Source organism: Rhinopithecus roxellana, chromosome 19, assembly GCF_007565055.1.
Source record: "Rhinopithecus roxellana isolate Shanxi Qingling chromosome 19, ASM756505v1, whole genome shotgun sequence".
Lineage (NCBI taxonomy): Eukaryota > Metazoa > Chordata > Mammalia > Primates > Cercopithecidae > Rhinopithecus > Rhinopithecus roxellana.
Genome location: NC_044567.1, coordinates 26,775,283 through 26,793,661, shown reverse-complemented (window position 1 = coordinate 26,793,661; position 18,379 = coordinate 26,775,283). Strand labels below are relative to the sequence as shown.

The window sequence follows — 18,379 nt, the reverse complement described above, 5'->3', positions numbered from 1 at the left end:
GTAAGTGATCCTTTTCCATTAGCCCTCACTTGCAGGGTCACAAAGGGGTCAGTGTGATGTGTGAGAAGCCACTGAGCAGGTGGGTGGTAAGACCCCCAGAGCTGTGTGTAGGGATGTTTTGAAAGGGGGTGCGTAGAAGGGCAGAGACAGCCATGGAAAATGTCACTGTTGCCCTCAATTGCCGGAGAGCCTGGAGGCTGCCATAAGTCCAGCCATCAAAGTCATTGCTTGCCATTGTTTTGATCACAAGCAACAGAAACAACCCTGGCTGCTGTAAGCAGCAAAGGAGATTATTAGAAGGAGCTTGGGCAGTGCTGGAGAATTGACAGATGGCTGGAGAACAGGACTCAAAACAGGCAGGAACTGGGGGAGCTGGGTGGTCAGAGCCCCAGCCTTAGCCAAGGGGACAACTCAGGAATGACCTGGTCAGGGGGCCACTGTTGCCAACACTGGATGCCAGATTCTGCTGCTGACACCAGAATAAATTCAGAGCCAGTCCCTCCTCCTCTGCCCTACCAGCTCCAGAGGCAGATCCCAAGGAGGGCTTCCATCTGTCGAGCCTAGGTTCACGGGCCTGCCTCCCAGCCTCCAACCCCAGGAAGAGCAGGAGGGAACCTTCTCAGCTTCTGTGATGGGGGGTGGGCCTCTCTCCAAGACTCACACACAGGGAGAGGCTCAGGGGCTGGGCAGCCAAAAAACGACCACAGACATTCAACTCCAAGGTCAAAGCGAAAGGCATGTTCTCGGTGGTTGGGTGGCCGTGGTGGCATCTTAAGAGCGTGAACGTGCTGAGGTTACACATATACTGAGTGGAGGGAGGTAGAGTGAGCCTGGCCCATGTGGCCTTCATTTAGCCTGAATCAGGCAGGGACGTGAAGAACGAAGTGGCCTGAGCAGCCACAGTGACTCCCTGAGAGCTGAATGACACCTCACATCACTGGGGGTTAGTGACAGATCTGAGATGGTCACACCGGCCCCCGGACTTGCCAGCTGAGTTTCTTGTGTGCCCAATGGCCAGCCCAGTGGCAGTTTCTACAAGCATCTTTCAGTGAACCACTCATCCCCTAGCTTGTCTGCTGAGACGGGGGTCTAGAAATAATACGCTTGCTGTGAAATGCCCATCCAGACACACCGCACGGGGCTCCTGAGTTTGAGCTACACTTTGTGGTTTGCATCTTAACACACCCAGCCCCTCACCGTTCTCCAAAGATCCTGGCACCTCTGTGGAGTGTCAAAACTGCAATGTGGGCCATGGCTCATCAGGCCCAGCGTTTTCCAGAGGCCCAGGGTGAGCCCTGAGTTTGGCCGCTAAACTGTGACTCCTGAGTTCCCATGCTCTGTCTGGTGCTGGCTCTGTTGTCCACTGCCTTGGGAGGAGGCATCACAAGGACTTTAATCTCCTACTGTCAATAGCTTTAAGGTAAAGTACATGCAGGGTAAGCTCTCCAAATGTCAGAGCCAGGCGCAGGCCTTGTGTTTGGTGCTGATGCATGGCATTTACTCTGAAGGTTCAGGAAAGTACATGGGCTTTGCAAGGTCTGGCTGCCCAAATACGGGTTAATTAGCAACAGCTGACAGCGGCGCCTCTGGCCACTGGAGAGAGGTGACCCAGGCCCTTGATAAAAAAAACCCTCATGGGAGACAAATTATTCTGTGAAGGAAAATAACTCAGGCTGTTCCTCATTGCCACCCTCCGTGAGATTTTACCCCAGACCTGAGGCGGCTGTACTAACAGGACTCTGATCTTTCTCTTTGTGTTCAAGGATACCCCAACTTCGTGGCGACCTATGGCCGCGGCTACCCCGGATTTGCTCCTAGCTATGGCTATCAGTTCCCAGGTGAGTGGCTTGGGGTCCCAGGGCTTTGGAAGCACAAGAGGTGGGCTGCATTTGGGGGGAGGTGAGAGGACCCCTAAAAGAACGCATTTCATACATGCATCCACTTGAAAATGACCTATACATGATAAATTTCAAACCCACTGAAGTTCAAGCCAGGATGCAGCTCAGAGTTTCTGATTAACTCAAGTAAAACTCACTGGTGCTGGGTATTTGAGGATGGCAGCTTTTAAAGGGAAAGCAGGAGAACTAAGGCAAGAGGCCTCTCTCTGTGCACACCTCCTTTTTCTGAAGCCTCTTCTAGGTTTTTTCTCACTGGGGACTGAACTCTAGGCCTGGGGCTTTCTTTCACCCTCTACCACCCCTTGCCGGCCTCCCTCACCTGCCTGATGTTTGATGTCTCCCCGCCCTTCCTTCCTTTCCTCCACTTCTCCTCCACCCGCTCGGTCCTGACTGCTGTGGCTTCGGCGCCCTTCTGGGCTGTGTTGATGTTGAGCTGCTGGGGGTTGGGCTGCTGTCCATCTGGGTGGGCTGTTTAGATTCTCCTTTCCCTCTGCATGGGTATCAAGACTTGAGGCAGAGCCCGTGGTGATACCCGCCACATGCCAGGGCTGCTCCAGCTCCAGCTCCAGGTAGCTGGCAGGCCTGGGAGCTCACCTGGAAGAAGCAGTGAGGAGACACGTGGTCTTGTAGGGATGGGGGAGGGACAATGAAGGGAAGCCATGTTTTACAGGGTGTGCTTTTCCCCAGCCTTTCTCAAATCTGGAGTACAGATAAGAATATATTGGAGTGTGGCTGGGCACAGTGGCTCATGCCTGTAATCCCAGCACTTTGGGAGGCTGAGGCGGGTGGATCACGAGGTCAGGAAATGGAGACTATCCTGGCTAACATGTTAAAATCCCGTCTCTACTAAATATACAAAAAATAAATTGGCCGGGCATGATGGTAGGCGCCTGTAGTCCCAGCTACTTGGGAGGCTAAGGCAGGAGAATGGCATGAACCTGGGAGATGGAGCATGCAGTGAGCAGAGATCGCGCCATTGCACTCCAGCCTGGGTGACAGAGCGAGACTCTATCTCAAAAAAAAAAAAAAAAGAATATATTGGGGTGTTTGGGGGTGTCTATGTTCAAAGGACAGCCGAGATTCCAGAGGAGGTGTTAGGGACAGTCTTGTCCCCTGTGGGTTCTCTGCTGAGGGAGAAGGCTCCATGGGGAACTGGGCTGCAGATGGAGTTTCACCCCTGCCTTGTAGCCATGCCTAGACCTGGAGGTCTGGGAGTGTCAGGGTCTGAGATTAATTAGGAAACAAAGGGAGTGAAGATGTGTCGCTGGAAGATGGCGCCCTGACACTGATGACAGGAGGGCAGAGTGAGGGCTTAGCCTGGTCTTTGCCTCAGAGCAAGCATTGGGGTGGGAAAGGTGCAGGCCGGCAGGTCAGGAGGCATTTGGGGGCACCTAGAGCCGTGCTGTATGGCAGACAGATCCCTCAACCAGCAGTGGAAGCCCCAAGCTCTTGTCCTGGCTCCGACACCACCTGGCCAAGTGGCCGTGGGCAGGTCACTCAGCTTCTCAGGCCTTACTTCTCTCTTTTGGAAAAGGGGGTCTGTGAGGAATGGTCTTCGGGGTCTGTGCCCCGCTCTGATTGTGTGGGTCAGAGGGTGCGGGGAAGGCAGCCACAGAAGCAGAAGTTCAAGATGGAGGAGTTTGAGTGCAGGGGGGCTCCCCCACGAGTATCCCCTGGGGCTGGGGCGGTTCTCCCATCTAGGAGGGGCCTCAGCAAGGCTCCTTGGCCTGCACTGAGGAAGCCATCCCCAAAGATGCCCCCCAGCAGCAGGCTGCTTCAGGATGGCCACAGGTTCCCAGACCTGAAGGAAGGAAGGGCACAGGCAAGAAGGACCACCACAAGAGAGGCCAGCACTCAACCAGCCACTGTCATTAGACTTTCCCATATCCAGGCAGAGACCCCCACCAGGCACAGGCACACAGGTAGAAACTCCTTCTGAAGGGGTCACAGTATGCAAGGGGCAGGACCTGCATTTGGACCAGGCAGTCCGGGCCTTAACCGCCACCTTCCACTCTCTCCCTAGGGTCCATTTGTCTGATACAATAACACTAGCCACAAGTAGCTACTAAAACTTAGGTTTAAATTAAAGTTGGCAACGCCTGTAATCCCAGCACTTTGGGAGGCCGAGGTAGGAGGATCACTTGAGGTCAGGAGTTTGAGACCCACCTGGCCAACATGGTGAAACCCCATCTCTACTAAAAATATAAAAATGAGCCAGGTGTGGTGCCAGGCGTCTATAATCCCAGCTACTCAGGAGGCTGAGGCAAGAGAATCACCTGAACCCAGGAGGCAGAGGTTGCAGTGAGCCAAGATTGTACCACTATCCTCCAACCTGGACGACAGAGTGAGACTCTGTCTCAAAAATAATAATAGAAGAAGAAGAAGTAAAAGGAAAATTTCAGTTCCTTTAAAAACACTGGCCACATTTCAGTGACTCAGTAGCCATGTATGGCAAGTGGCTATTGCCAGCACAGAATGTAGAACGGTCACCGCGGAAATTTCTTATGGGCTGGTATTGTTCCGGTGCTTAAAGGAAGAGGGCTGTTATTGGGGGGTGCATGGTCCACGCACTTAAACATGCACACCACTCCTCCCTGGAGAGACCCGTGGGGTCAGCACCCCTGTGCTTCATTCTCTGCCTGTCCTGCTCAGCCCAGAAACTGGTGACAGGTTCAAGGGGAGCTTTTCCTCTCACTTCCTCCCCTGGCTTCCCCTCCAGGGGATGACAGGCACAAAGGTTCATGCATCTCGGCCCTCCAAGTGCAGCACTGATCTGTGCACTCAGCCTGCACAACCTGCTCCCCTCCTTAATCAGGCTGCCATTGCCCCGAGTATGATGCTAGTCCCAGGAGGTTAGAATTGAGGGATCTTAACATGGAATAATTGGGGGAAGACATCAATGTGGATCCCATGCTAAGGCACCTGTCTCATCAGAGGGCCTGCCCCAGGGCCCCCATAAGTTGGCTTAGGAGACATCTGGTAGAACTCTGCCTCCATGGCCTGCATCCCTGGGCCTACCCCAGGCAGACGGATGCAGCAGTGACCAAATTGAGGCTGGGCAGAGTGACATAGGGTCCCTTGGGTACCCAGCCCTTCACCAAAGCCAAGGCTTTGGGAATTGGGAGGGTTGAGCTGAGGGAAAGAGGATAGAGTAGGGTTGGAGTGTTTATGCCCAGGGCCCATCTGTCATGACCACAGCCCCTGCAGCTTAATACAATCAGCTGGGTTTGAATGGGACAGAAATCAGGCATTACAATGTACAGACAGCAGCTTCCTGACCTTGGGGAGTTAGCTGCCCTGTTCTGTCTCAACCATCAATCTTTTTATTTTTCCATCCTTCCCACCTTCCCACTCATTATGGAAGCCTCTTGGTTATTTTAACTAATGGCCAGAAAGGGGCCACCAGTGGCCACAAGAGTAAGGCTGCCTGCTCTCAGGAAGGGTAAGAGTGGAGTGGCCCTGAACTGGGAAGGGTGGCCCCGTGGCTGGGACTGCCCACCCCACTCATCTGAGGAGCCAGGCTGGGGTCGGAGTCTATTCCCCTCCTGACCCCCTTCCAAAGGAGATGCTCCTTATGGAGTGTGGTGTCTGTGCTTATCCCAGATGCCTCCCAAGTAGCCAAGTGTTTCCAGACACAAAGCCTAGGTAGGTCCATGTGTCGTTCCAGTCAAGAGCGCAGGGAGTAGCTGAGCCCCTCTAGAACCAAACTTGATGCCTGCTGGAGTCACAGCCTCAGGGCCAGGGCTACAGAGAAGCTTTGGGATGCCCTGACTTCCATCTGTCACCTCATGCCAATAAGGAAGGTTTCTGGTGGATCTGGCCAAGGTGGCTGGGGTACAGAAGGGAGACCCAGAAATGGGGCAGCCCAGCCCTCTGCCCTCTCCTCATCCCCATCAGGTAGATTCTGCGGACCCCTGCCACACCCTGGGGATCCTGTGACTTCGTGACATCGCACAGCAGTCCTGTCACCTCCCAACTGTCCTGATGTTTTCTTTGTGGTCTTTCTTTTTCAGTGTCCTCACTGTATGCCCACTTTACCCACTTTCCACCTCCAGCCCCCCTCATGCTGTGCGTGGATCCCAAACCTCTCCCAGCCCCTTTCTGAGTCCCCCTAGCAGGGCCATGCAAGATAGCTAGCTGGGAGAGATGAAAGCACGCCCAGGTCCTAGAGAGCTCCGAGACTCTTCATCCTGGCTGTTCTCACTCATAAACCAGGTAGCCTGGGTCCCCTTTCAGGAAGATGCAGTCTGATCCCCTTTATAAACGGCCCTCCTTTCCACCTGGATTTACCCTTTCTATGAACATCCATCTCATCTGGCTGGGGGTGCAGATATCACTCTTAGTAGAGGCTCATTCTGGCCATGTGACATGGGGCTGCAGGGACCTTCCTGGGCCACATACCTGGTGGCACGTGGCACCTGGCTGTGCCCATCTTCAGAATTCTGTGAGAATAAATGTAATGTTCCTAGAGAAGGCTAGACACTGGATAGTTTTTAGAGTGGGGAGTAGTTCTTTTCTAGAAAGGCTGGGTGGTGACCAGCCACTCTGGAAACAGCTCCTGCTTCCCACATCCAGGTGTCCACCCCAGCCCGGAATTCGGATCAGGATCCCGTCTTGAATTATTATGGGTTGTGATCAGGGATCTCCCCTGCTTCCTCTCTTTTCCCTGCTCTGGACTTCTCATTTCAGTTTAATCTGTTAATTTCTGTTCTTATTTCACTTTGCAGACTATTTGCCGATTTCACAAGACATAATTTTTATCAACTAGCTCTTAAGAGAGGCATAGCAAAGTGGGGTTTGTGACCATTTCTAGAGAGAGAGGACACAGTCCTGGCCTGGGCTGCCCCCGCTCCCGTCAGTGGTCACTGAAAGTCTGTCCTAACTGCCTGTTTGAATGAATGTTCTTTTTCTCATTTTTAATTCTTGGAAAAAACTCGTGTCCTCATTTCTTCACTCAATTAAAAAAAGAAAATATTCTCCAGTCCCCTCCCACTTTGCTTCTCGTGTGCATTGTGACCAACCCCACTTCCCCAGAATGTAACAGGGCCAGAGGGAAACTTCTCACAAACTTCGTAGCGCCTCCTCAGGGGAAGCTAGGAAGAAGACATCAAATTTTTTTAAGTCATGACCAAACAGGCTTGTTGGGGACATTTCATGGGGTGAGCTTTGAAGTGCTAGTGGTCCAGAGGGGTTGCAAATACGTGACTTGGAGCACCTGTGTCTTACGATGGACAGCGATAAAGGAAACACACAGAGACAGACTGTTCTCTAAGAATGTGAAAAACCTAATCTGGAAGAGGAGCTATAGAAACACTATCTGACTATCTTTGTCTTTTGGGGCAGTGGCTATTGCCATAATCACAAGTCTGTCTGTCTTCGAGAAGGGACAGTGGAGTCACCCAGGTGCTACCACATGGCAGCCACGGTGGGCACCGATCCACAGTGGGCCCCGCCTTCCCCAGCTTGCCTCTGCCCATGCTGGCTTGGCCTTGCCTGCTGGCACCATTGGGGTGGGAGGGGGTGAAACACAGGGGGCCCATCTTGATCAGGCCCCATCTCGAGGCTGGCACTCCTGCCCATCACCCTTAGAAGGATCTTTTCCCATGCCTGACTCCCTCCATTTCCCTAACTGAAATACACCCACTCTCTTGGATTAATGACATACCGCTCAGTTGGACCCTCAAGAGTCACCGTGTTGTTTGTGCTGGTAGTTTGTGAGAAGTGACCTGCGTGCACGCTTCCATTTGATGCATTTGATGTGAGTGAATCCATACCTTTGAATGTCATTGTCCTCGAGACCCTACATGTGCAGTTTGGCTCATCTCATTAAAGATGCTTGATGTAATAATTGGTTAGTTTCCTTTTATTTTCCCACAGGCTTTTCCATGAGTATTTTTTTTTTTTTTAAAGAACAAATCTGTATGGCTTTCCCCCTCCCCTCCATATTTTGTTTTGCTATGAATTGCTTTGCTTTGGTGAACTTGTCCTAGTATGCTTGCCTCACAAACGTTTTAGCCATTGTGAATTTTCTTCATCTCTGTATATAGTTCATCTGTGCTTCTTCCTGATGACGTTTTATTTTTTTCCCCTGTAAGCAACCGAGGTAGAAAAATAAATTGTTTACCACGGACATGCTGTGTGCTGCCGTCTCTTAGCCTGACAGTGTCCTGTTCTCGCTCCGGGGGAGGTGAATGCACGGAATAACCAGCACCGATGACAGCCCTAGTGCAGTTTCTAAAAGCATGCAGACTCCCTCTGGCTGCCGCCTGTTCCCAGCCCTCCGCGCTTCCTGGCGTCCCCTATACTTGCTTGAGGTGGTCTGTCCTTGAGCAGAGCGGCAGAGCATCTGCATGCACCAGCTGCACGGTATCGCCCCGATGCTCCTTCCTCTGCCATGGCTCCCCTCTCGAATGAAAATGCCACACGCATCTGGAGCCCCTCACATCTGTCTGTGCACTAGGTGTGTGCGCACACTTGCCCTCGCGCACACGGGCCTGCGTGTGGTTGTGCACGTGGCCTGCTTTCCTGACTCCCCACAGCACTGCAGGTGGAAGAGGCACCAGTGTACAGTGGGAATGTTCTTAGCTATGAAGCCAGAGGACCTGGTTTCCAGGTCTCACTTGGCCACTTAGTAGCCATGTGGCCTTGAGCAAGTCAGGTACCCCTCCAAGCCCTGGAGATAATGAAAGTGCCTAGTTAGTTGAGTTGTTAGAATTAAGGGATGACATGTGCATGAATGTGCCTTGTAAGTTGGGAAGTGCTATAAAATTGGAAGTTTTAGAAATAGTGGGCGTTGATGTTCTTACTAAGTCAGCTCTCCACAGTGGTTTTCCCATTTTTATCCCCCATGATGGATCTGTCATCAGTGAAAGGAATGATACAGGATTCCTACGTGAAGCTAGAGACTTACTGGGACTTCCTGCCCACCCTCACACCCCATCCTTTCTCTTTCCTCCTTCCCCATTTTGCTGATCACCAGGTACTGAAGTAGTTACCAGACATCTGGACATGAATAAGCCTGACTCCTTCAGATGTTCTTGGGCTAGCCAAAGGCGAGAGAAGCAGTGATAAGACCAATTGAACATCATAAGACAGGCACTTCACTAGAGAGAAGGAAGGTCTGGCTAGGCATAGTGGCTCATATCTATAATCCCAACACTTTGGGGAGGTCGAGGTGGGTGGATTGCCTGAGGTCAGGAGTTCAAGGCCAGCCTAGCTAACAAGGTGAAACCCCATCTCTACTAAAAATACAAAAAATAGCCAGGTGTGGTGGCGGGCGCCTGTAGTCCCAGCTACTTGGGAGGCTGAGGCAGGAGAATCGCTTGAGCCTGGGAGGCAGAGGTTGCAGTGAGCCGAGATCACGCCATCGCACTCCAGCCTGGGTGACAGTGAGACTCTGTCTCAAAAAAAGAGAGAGAGAAGCTCTCTCTGCTGTAAGGGTGCAAGGGTGGGCTGCTTGCCCAAAGTGCCCTCTAGAGAAGGTGACACCAGAACTGGGTCTCAAAAAGCCAAATAGAATTAACCAGGTAAAGAAGGAAAGGAAGTATGTCCCAGACGGAGAAATGACATGCTTAGACATTGAATCAGATAGTTTTAAGAAAGAAGAGAAACACAAAAGTAATAAAACAGAATAATAATGGACTAAACAAAATCAGAATTCATTTGTCTCTCATGTAAAAGAAGCCTGGATGTGGCTCCATAATACGCATGGTCTGGGTTTCTTCTCTAATCTCATCCTATTCTCTTCAGCATAAGACTCCACCTCATAGTCTAAGAAGGCTGCTCAAACTCCAGCCATCACATATTCATCCCAGAGGAATACATCTCTTCCCTTTAGTAATGCTTCTTAGAAGTCATGCAGGACATTTTGCTTAGATCCCATTGGTCAGAACTTGGTCACATGACCAGTTTCAGCTGCCCGGAAACCTCAGAAGTGTCTTTTTTTCCAGGTAGCCATGTGCTCAGCTAAAAATAAAAGATTTTGGTACTAAGAAAGAAGAGTGGAACGGCTACTAGTAGACACTTAGCAATTTCTACTACACACCTGAGAGAGGAAGCATTGCAGGTCCCAGGGATTGTGAGTAGTTCAGTGCAAAGGGAGCTTGCAGAAACATCTTGGGTGGGAGGAGAACTACAAGGCTGGAGCCATGGTGGGCCTGCTGAGTCAAGTTTAGGAAGTTAAATTTGATCCCCAAATAATATGAAGTACTTAGAGATGATTTCACATACAGAAGTGATGTGGTTGAGCTTCCATAGTGAGTCAGAGGAGTTTGGAGAAGTGAGGGGCCATGAGGGTGAGTCAGGAGGATTGTCCCTTCTCTCTGCACCCCACCTCCTCTCCTCTCCGCCTCGTCCTCTCTTGGCTCCATCCCTATCTCCCTGCCTGGGGCTGGCTAGGGGTGCTTTGAGCCCTGCAGTTCTACTGGGGACAGCAGAGTTAATATGGCCCTAACTGCCAAAAGGCCTCTGGGCCAATATTTTGACAACCAACATTCACCTCAGCCACAGAGCACTCAGGGTGGCCAGGAGGCCAAGCTAACATCTCATGGCTTGGTGCTCAAGCCTCTCTCCCAGGATACTGTGTGCAAACTGCAGGGGCAGCGCAGGTCCCCAGGCAGGGAGACCCTTCCCCAGCCTACTGAACTTGAACTCTGGTTCGCAAAGTGCCAGTTTGTGCCCCTACCTCTTCAGCAACAGAAAACAGGTTTGCTCTTGGGTGCTGATGCTGACTGATGAGTACTGACTTCCTGGAGCACTGGCTTCAGAATGATGGTCAGGCCAAGTCCTAGCTCAGCAGAAAGGACGGCTGTAATTAGCGATGTGGCCAGTTGCTGCACCAGGAAGAACTCACGGCCTGTCTGCCATATAGCTTGCCTTCTGTATTCCTGTCCAGTGATGGTTCTTTGGTGCCAAGTGATTTTCAATCACTCTAAAAGATACGCCGGGGAGTGGGGAGGGTTGGTGTCTGAGGACAGAGATACGCTAGCTCAGGGATATCCTGTTCCTCTGGGGGGAAGCTGCTGTAGTCCATTGTCTGTAGGGCTGCTTGCAAGGTAAGCTTCAGTCAAGTCGTTGGGTCTTTGAGCAAAGGCAGAGGCTTAGTGGTCTGTCTTAGCCTGAGGGGTAGAGCTTGGATGTGGAAATCAGAGTGAAGGGAACCCAAGTTCTCAGGAGGTGGAGGAGCTGGCATAAGCAAGGTGACCAAGAGAGAAGCCTTGGCCATAGGCAAGGGGCTGCATCCTGAACCTGCTGTCACCCACCTGCCAGATCTGTCTGGTCATTGACATTTTGCAAAACATTCAAAAATGCTGCAGCTGCCATGCTCAAGGCCTAGGACCCCAGCTGGGAATGGTAACCTGGGCCACCAGGGGAGGCAACTTCAGAGCCCTTTCATCCACCCGCTCCTCTAGCCCACCCAAGTGGCAGAGACCTCTGTGGTCCGTCCCCACACAGGAGAGGCGAGACCCCTGGTTGCGCTGTCAGGGAGCTGCTTCCTGCCTTGGCGTCTCCTGTGTCCTGCTCTTTCTGGCCCAGTTCAGTGAGAGCACAGAGCCCCCTCCCCAGGCTCTGCAGTCTTGTCTGGGGAGGTGATTCCAGGCTTGCCTGGACGGCCCCTCATTTTCCTGTAAGTTGAAACTCCCTGTTTCCTCCTGCTTCAGTTTTTAAGGGGCTCTTTCCTCATTTCCTGCCCCAGAAATGCCCTCACTGGGACCCCTGACAGACCCTCAGGCTCTGCCTGGTGCATTCTTCTGGTTGGCTTCCAGAATGGAGCCAACCAGTGAGCAATGGCTGGTTTCTTGCTAGTAGGGAAGCAGATCTTGAAATATCAAGACAGGCTAGTTAGTTTCCCAGGTAGGCTGCCATAAGCATGGACTTGTGCATCCAGGGACCCCAGCTAGATGTTGCGGCACTGTAAACAGAAATGCTCCCTGTCAAGGAAAGCCCTCCTGACACGGCAGCCCCCACACATCTGTCTCATCACCAGCCCTCTAATCTGAACATCCCTTCAGCCCTCGAGCCATGTCTCTAGGGATTACCCCTTCCCAGATTAGATCCACAGCCAGATTTCAAATCACAAGCCAGCTCCCTTGTGGCCAGCCCACTCCTGCACCACCTGGCCCTGTGTATACTTGGGGCTTATCCTCTCATTTGAATATTAAAGGCAAGCTTAGTCAGGAAAGCATGTCTGCTGCTTTAAAAGAAGACGGAGAAGTAAAATTCAGTGGCACACCCCAAACCCAGACCAGCTGCGGCACGAAGCTCATCAGGGCTGTGACTATGTTGCCACGTTCCTCCCTCGGCGTGGAAAATCAGGAGTTGACTCTATTCCCAGATGAAAGCAGAGCACAGTGCCTAATAGGCACTTAATAAACGTTTGCAGAAATGAATTGGAGCAATCTGAATTGACGAGAATTGCGGGTTTCACTTTCGATCAGCTTTCTGTGCCTCTTGAAGCTCCTCTGCATAAATAAAGGGAAATGTGAGTAAGTGAACACTCAGCTCCCCATGGCACAGCCCAGAGCCCCGTGTCATCAGGCGGGAAGTCAGGAGACTGAGTTCTTGCCCTTAGCTTGCCAGGAAAATAAGGCCATCTCTAGACCTCAGTTTCCTCATCTGTCAAATGGGGCTATTGATCGTTCCTCACAGGTTGTTGAGAGGGTTCATGGGACTGGGAATGATCTAGTGCTTTAGAAAAGGTTAGTGTCATGACCAAGGAAGGCAGCCCGGCCCAAGGAGCAGAGGGCCCCGCCAGCTAGGACAGGATGGCAGCAGTTGCAGTAGGGGAGGCTGCAGGTGACCCCACACCTTGTCCTCTGTGGACTGAGGCCTCATGCCCACCAGATCTTATTTTCCCCCACCCCCCACCTGCTTAGGTCCCTGTACCACCAGCCTTACAAAGTCCCCATTAAGTCTGCTAGCAGGAACTTAATCACCTTTCTTCAAGCCCTTCAGTTTTCATTTCCATCAGCAAAAAGCAAGCTAAAGGCTGCAACTTAGAAAACAAAGCAACAACAAAAAACTGTAAATTACTCAGCATGTGAAATTCTAGGCAAAGGGCAGTGCCAGGCCTGAGGTCCGGGCAGCTGGTGCCTTCTGACAGCCAAGGACAAAGCAGAAGGCAAAGGTGTGTCCCTCACTCACTCCTCTCCAGGCTGAAAGGAATCCTGCACAGAGACTTTTTTGCAGAGCCCTGGTCAGCCTGGATCCCCTGCCCCTGAGAGACCCCAGCCAACTGGGTCACTGCCTCTGCTCTCTGTCTCTTCAGTTGGGGCAAAGGCACATTGTCTGCAGAGAGCTGGAGACGGTCATCAGCACCCGACCCGAGACAGGGCCTCCTGGGGCACAAGTATGCTGAGCAAGGGTGCAGGGAATTCAGAGCCTGGAGGAGCATCCCACGTGCGGCCGGATGTGTTCCTGAGTGATTGGAGCAGCTGCACAGGATGCAGAGGGAGCCGTTGACTCTGCTGCTGAACAGCCTTCAGGAAGGGACGAGAACTTAGTCCATTCTGGTGACTGTAATAGAGCACCATAGACTGAGTTGCTTATAAACAACATAAATTGGCCAGGCACAGTGGTTCACTCCTATGATCCCAACACATTGGGAGGCCAAGGCAGGAGGTTTGCTTGAGGCCAGGAGTTTGAGACCAGCCTGGGCAACATAGTGAGACTCTGTCTCAGCAAAATATTTTAAAAATTAGCCAGGCATGGGGGCGCACACCTGTAATCCCAGCTACTTGGGAGGCTGAAGCGAGAGTTCAGGGTTATAGTAAGCTGTGATTGTGCCACTGCATTCCAGCCTGGGTGACAGAATGAGACCCTGTCTCAAAAAAAAAAAAATAAAATAAAATAAAAATTTCATTTCTCACAGTTCTGGAGGCTGGGAAGTCTGAGATCAAAGCACCAGCAGATGGGACGTCTGGTGAGGGCCGCTTCCTGGTTCGTAGACTGCCATTTTCTTGCTGTGTCCTTACATGGTCTAAGAGGTGGCCAGCTCTCTGGGGTCTCTTTTATAAGGGTGCTAATCCCAATCATGAGGACTCCACCCTCATGACCTAATCACCTTCCAAAGGCCCCACCTCCTAATATCATCACCTTGAGGCTGAGGATGTCAACATAGAAATTTTGGCAGGGACATAAGCATTCAGACCATAGTGGGCAACATCCAAGCCGAGGTTTGGAGCACACATAGAAGTTCGCTAGGCAGATGATGAGGAGAGGGTGTTCCACCTCGAGGACCAGCAGGAGGCCCAAACACGATGTGTCTTCCCTCCCTCGCATTCCTGCCTCCATGGATTTCCCATCGGGGGAGAGGCTGTCCTAGTACTTGGGCTGAGACAGCCAGACCACAGGTTTCGGCATTGGGAAGCCAGTGCCACTCTTCCCAGACCCAGGGAATCCCGGACATACACTTGGTGAGCCTGGAATGCTGACCCCACCTTTGCCATAGGAGGCTGTTCCCCTGCTGGAGCCTTTGTGCATATGGCTGTGCAGCCCCGGTGGGCTCTGGATGCCAGCTGGCCAGGGCTGGCTGCCTTTGAGGTGGGAAAGGGAGAGGCAAGTGTAGCCTTCTGTTCCTCCCACTGAGGCCCTGCTGCCCCACCCTGAGTCTGAGCAGGTGCTTGGCTGCCCCCAGGGCATGCCTGGTTTTACGGGGAAAGGTCTGAGGCCAGCCCCACAGTTCCCTTAGTGGTACCTGCTTAGGGATTCTACAGGCTTTCTCCTGACCCCCAGGACCAGCTTTGAAGGTGCTGGGATTCAGGTAAGGCCAGGAGCACCTCTCCCCATCCCCCTGTGTCTATCCTGCCTCCTCCACCCATCCATCTCTCCATTCTTCCTTTAGGTGTTTAGCATATAGTCACCAAGCACTGTGTCACAGGCCCTGCCCTGGATGCGGGGGACACAGTGGTGAATGAGAGGTGGACCCCAGCCTGCTCGTTGGGGACAGAGCAGCAAACAGGAGTCCACTCTGGTGGAAGGACCCAGGAAGGCTCCTCTGGTCCAGCCCCTCCTAGAGGAGGTGGAGGGAGCTGGACGAGACCCTGTTTCGAGGGCAGCACATCAGGGCAGGAGGGCACTGGGAACCATCAGTCCAGCTGACCAGCACAAGCACTGGGGCTCCGGGCTCCACGTTCATGCCTGTGGTGACCACCTCACGGGACGATGGCCACACCAGCTGCTCCTCCCTGGCCCCCGCAAGCCCTCACCTCCTGCTGTCAGATTAACCCACCAGAGTCAAGCCTGCACTTCAGATAAGATATACCCCATCACTCACAAGCAAATTATCAATGTTATCTATTAAAGCCCTTTGGATGCAAAATGCCATGTAAATTAATAGGATTTTAGAATAGGAAGGCACCAAAGGGATTTCTCAGCTCCGCTACAGTTGTTACCTTGGGCAATAATAATAAAAATAGAAATAAATGTTATTATTCCACTTACCGAGCAACAGATAACCGTCCTGAGCGCCCAACGCCATCATCTCACTGAATCACTGATCTTCACTGCAGCCCTAGGAGGAGGTATCGGTAACTGGGTTTACAGAGGAGGAAAAGGAGGCAGAGAGGGAAGTTAAGTAACTTGTCTTTGGTCCGACAACTAGTCAGTGTGGGAAATGGGATTTAACCACCATTGTGTACTGTTTTCTTTAACCTCTCTGGACCTAGAATTCTTCGTCTATTACATGGGAATAGTAATGTCTTCCTTGTAGTGTTGTAGCAAGGACTGACTGAGATGATGCAAGGATGCTCCATGACCATGAAAAGTGCTCAGATGGGGGCTGCTGTTGCATTATCATTAGTGTAATGACTATTTTCTCATCATCAAAACCGAGCCCTTCCATTTTACAGGTGAGGAAAGTAAGGAATAGAGAAGACTGTCCTCCCATCCACCTTTTCAACAAGGGCTGGAGGGTAGTGGTATAAACTACTGGCTGTTGATGTTTTTAGATATTTCTGCACTAGCTGGTAAATGGTTTCTGCCCTGAGCCAAAGTGCCTCCCCACCATGCTGGGCTTTCCCCTAAGACTCCCTGACTGCTCCACAGTCTACCAGTAAAAGGATTGGTGCTCAGCATGGTGGTGTCTGCCCTTCAACATCTGAAACATCGTCCCTCAGGAGACAAAAGTGGTGGAACATCTAGGGGAGGGGATTTAAGATCACAGATGTTCATCTACTCACAGAGCTAGTGATGGGGCCAAAGTAGGAAACCACATCCAGGGCAGGGCCTGTGGCATAGTGTTTGGTGACTATATGCTAAACGCCTAAAGGAAGGATGGAGAGATGGATGGGTGGAGGAGGCAGGATAGACACAGGGGGATGGGAAGAGATGCTCCTGGCCTTGCCTGAATCCCAGCACCTTCAAAGCTGGTCCTGGGGGGTCAGGAGAAAGCCTGTAGAATCCCTAAGCAGGTACCACTAAGGGAACTGTGGGGCTGGCCTCAGACCTTTCCCTGCAAAAGTCAGAGTGCTTGAGACTTGAGCATTTGCTGTCCTGGTCGGCAGAGGTGAGGGCCATTGGACGGGGGTCTAGGATCCTGCTATGGCGGATTCATTGAAAAAGCGCATGTGGCATGAAGCTGGGGAGAAAGCAGGCGTGGAGAAGGAACCCAAAGAGAGTTTAAGATTTAGGGGTCTCAGCAAGAGACCCTGTTGGAAGGAAGCAAAACTGTGACTCACTCTGGCAATTGGGTGTCTGAAGTTTTGGGTACAGGGAGAAGTGTAAAAAGCATCAGAACAGGGAACTCTGGAAAGATCAATGGTCAGAACATTCGTAGTTTGTCCTGACAGCCATTGGTGGTAGATGAGAGAGTGGCTCAAAAGTAGAAATTGCCATTGTTATGAGAAGTTAGGGAAGAGGAAGGTGTGATGGGAAAGAAGAACTCTCCAGATAGTTTGTTGATGCCTCTTTAGAAACTGGAATCCCTTCACCTTGAAGGTCTCGGTCTGGGTCTCAGAAAGACAGGCAGATAGATGTTTGTTCTGTGGGGAAGTGGGTGTCCCTGGCCTATCGAGGAACCACAGGCTGCTGGCACAGGGTAGCAAGGGCTGGCTTTGGAATGAACTCCATGTGGACATTCTCTCCCTTGAAGTCCTGCTAGCCAGAGAGTGATGCTGAACCAAGTGTCCTTGTAGGGCCGGGAGCTGGCGTCGGAGCCCTTGTAATGTGTCAGCCATTCCTGATGCTAGCCGTCTGGCCAGCATTGCAGCGAAACCCACATCATCCCCAAGGCCCTGGATGGTCAGGCCAATGATGCCTGAGGCTGGAACTCTCCAGGGCCTCTGAAGTCAGGGATCTGTCCCCTGCCCTCATGTCAGTGGCTAGTAACTGGAAAGAATTACCTGTGTCTTGGTCATGTGTCCAGGGCCCAGCTCAGTAGTTTTTTTTAACTGAATTGAATCAAAGTGGTGAGACCTTTGGGGGTAGGTCAAGATCATAGCTATGGGAATACCTCCATTTTCTTTCTCTCTTGCCACTTGATCTTGGAGAAAAGGATTCATTGGAATGGCCGCTCCTATACTCTCATCCCTGAGGACTGAGTCTTCCGAGTGCTCCCTCTGTCTTCAAGTGGCGTTTGGTGTAGCCACACCCAGGTCCCTGAGCTCAGCTAGAAGACCCTAGAGCAGACACAGCCAATGCCTGGTTCCAAGCTAGAGGGGTCCGAGGCACAGGTCCCCCACCTTCTTCCTGGAAGAGTGAGCCACAGCCTCCTTTAGCCCAGGCCCAGCTTACCATTAGCCAGTTGTCTCTCCTTGGGCAGTTGATCTGTGTGCAGCCTGTCCTGGGACCCCAGTCCCATAAATAGAGCCCCTTTGCTGTCCACTGCTAGCAACTCTAAGCTCCATGAGGGCAGAGACTGTGTGTGTGTTGTTCACTGCTATGATTCTAGTGCTTATAACCGAGCTTGGCCTGTAATAGGCACTCAGTATTTACTAAGAGGGCACAGGGCTGAGAATGGGTCTTGAGTTATCAGTTCTGCTGCAGCTCACTGCGGAAGTTCTGAGTGAGTACAGGTACTGAATGCTAGGCCCCAGCCCTCTTTGGGGAGGGATTTAGTGATTCAGGGGTAGAACAGACCCAGGGAGAAGGATACTGGGCCAAAGTCCCCAGATAGAGCTTTCTGCTTCCTACCTCCCGAGAGAGTCGCAGGACACAAACTACCTACTACAGTGTTCTCAGCTCCAGCTGCAAGCTGGAATTCCTGGGAGAGCTTTGGCAGTTTCTGTTGCCCTGGTTTAACCCCAGACAGATTATATCAGAATCTCTGGAGGTAGGGCCCAGGTTGTATTTTTCAGGCTCCACAGGGGATTTCTATGTGCAGCCCAGGTGGGAAAGGTACCCTACTGGAAGAGGGGAGGCAGGAGGAATTTCTGTGGAATTCGGCTATAGGCCTGGAGCACCCCCTAGGGGTGGGATGAAAATGCCCCCTCTCAGAGAGACTGGGGGCAAGCATGCGCTCTCCCTCCACAGCCCAAGACTCCACA

General features: G+C 51.9%; 1 protein-coding gene across 6 annotated transcripts in view; it reads left to right on the top strand.

Annotated features, from left to right (window-relative positions):
• MSI2 (musashi RNA binding protein 2) overlaps positions 1-18,379 on the top strand; it is a 430,569-nt gene that overhangs the window by 370,110 nt on the left and 42,080 nt on the right. For 5 of the 6 annotated variants that reach the window (XM_030922587.1, XM_030922585.1, XM_030922583.1 and 2 more), the window contains exon 10: positions 1,764-1,838. In XM_030922587.1, the coding sequence (XP_030778447.1) occupies positions 1,764-1,838 (75 nt within the window). Of the gene's footprint in view, positions 1-1,763; positions 1,839-6,625; positions 7,744-18,379 lie in introns of those variants that run through there. The other variant, XM_030922588.1, reaches the window with a different exon arrangement.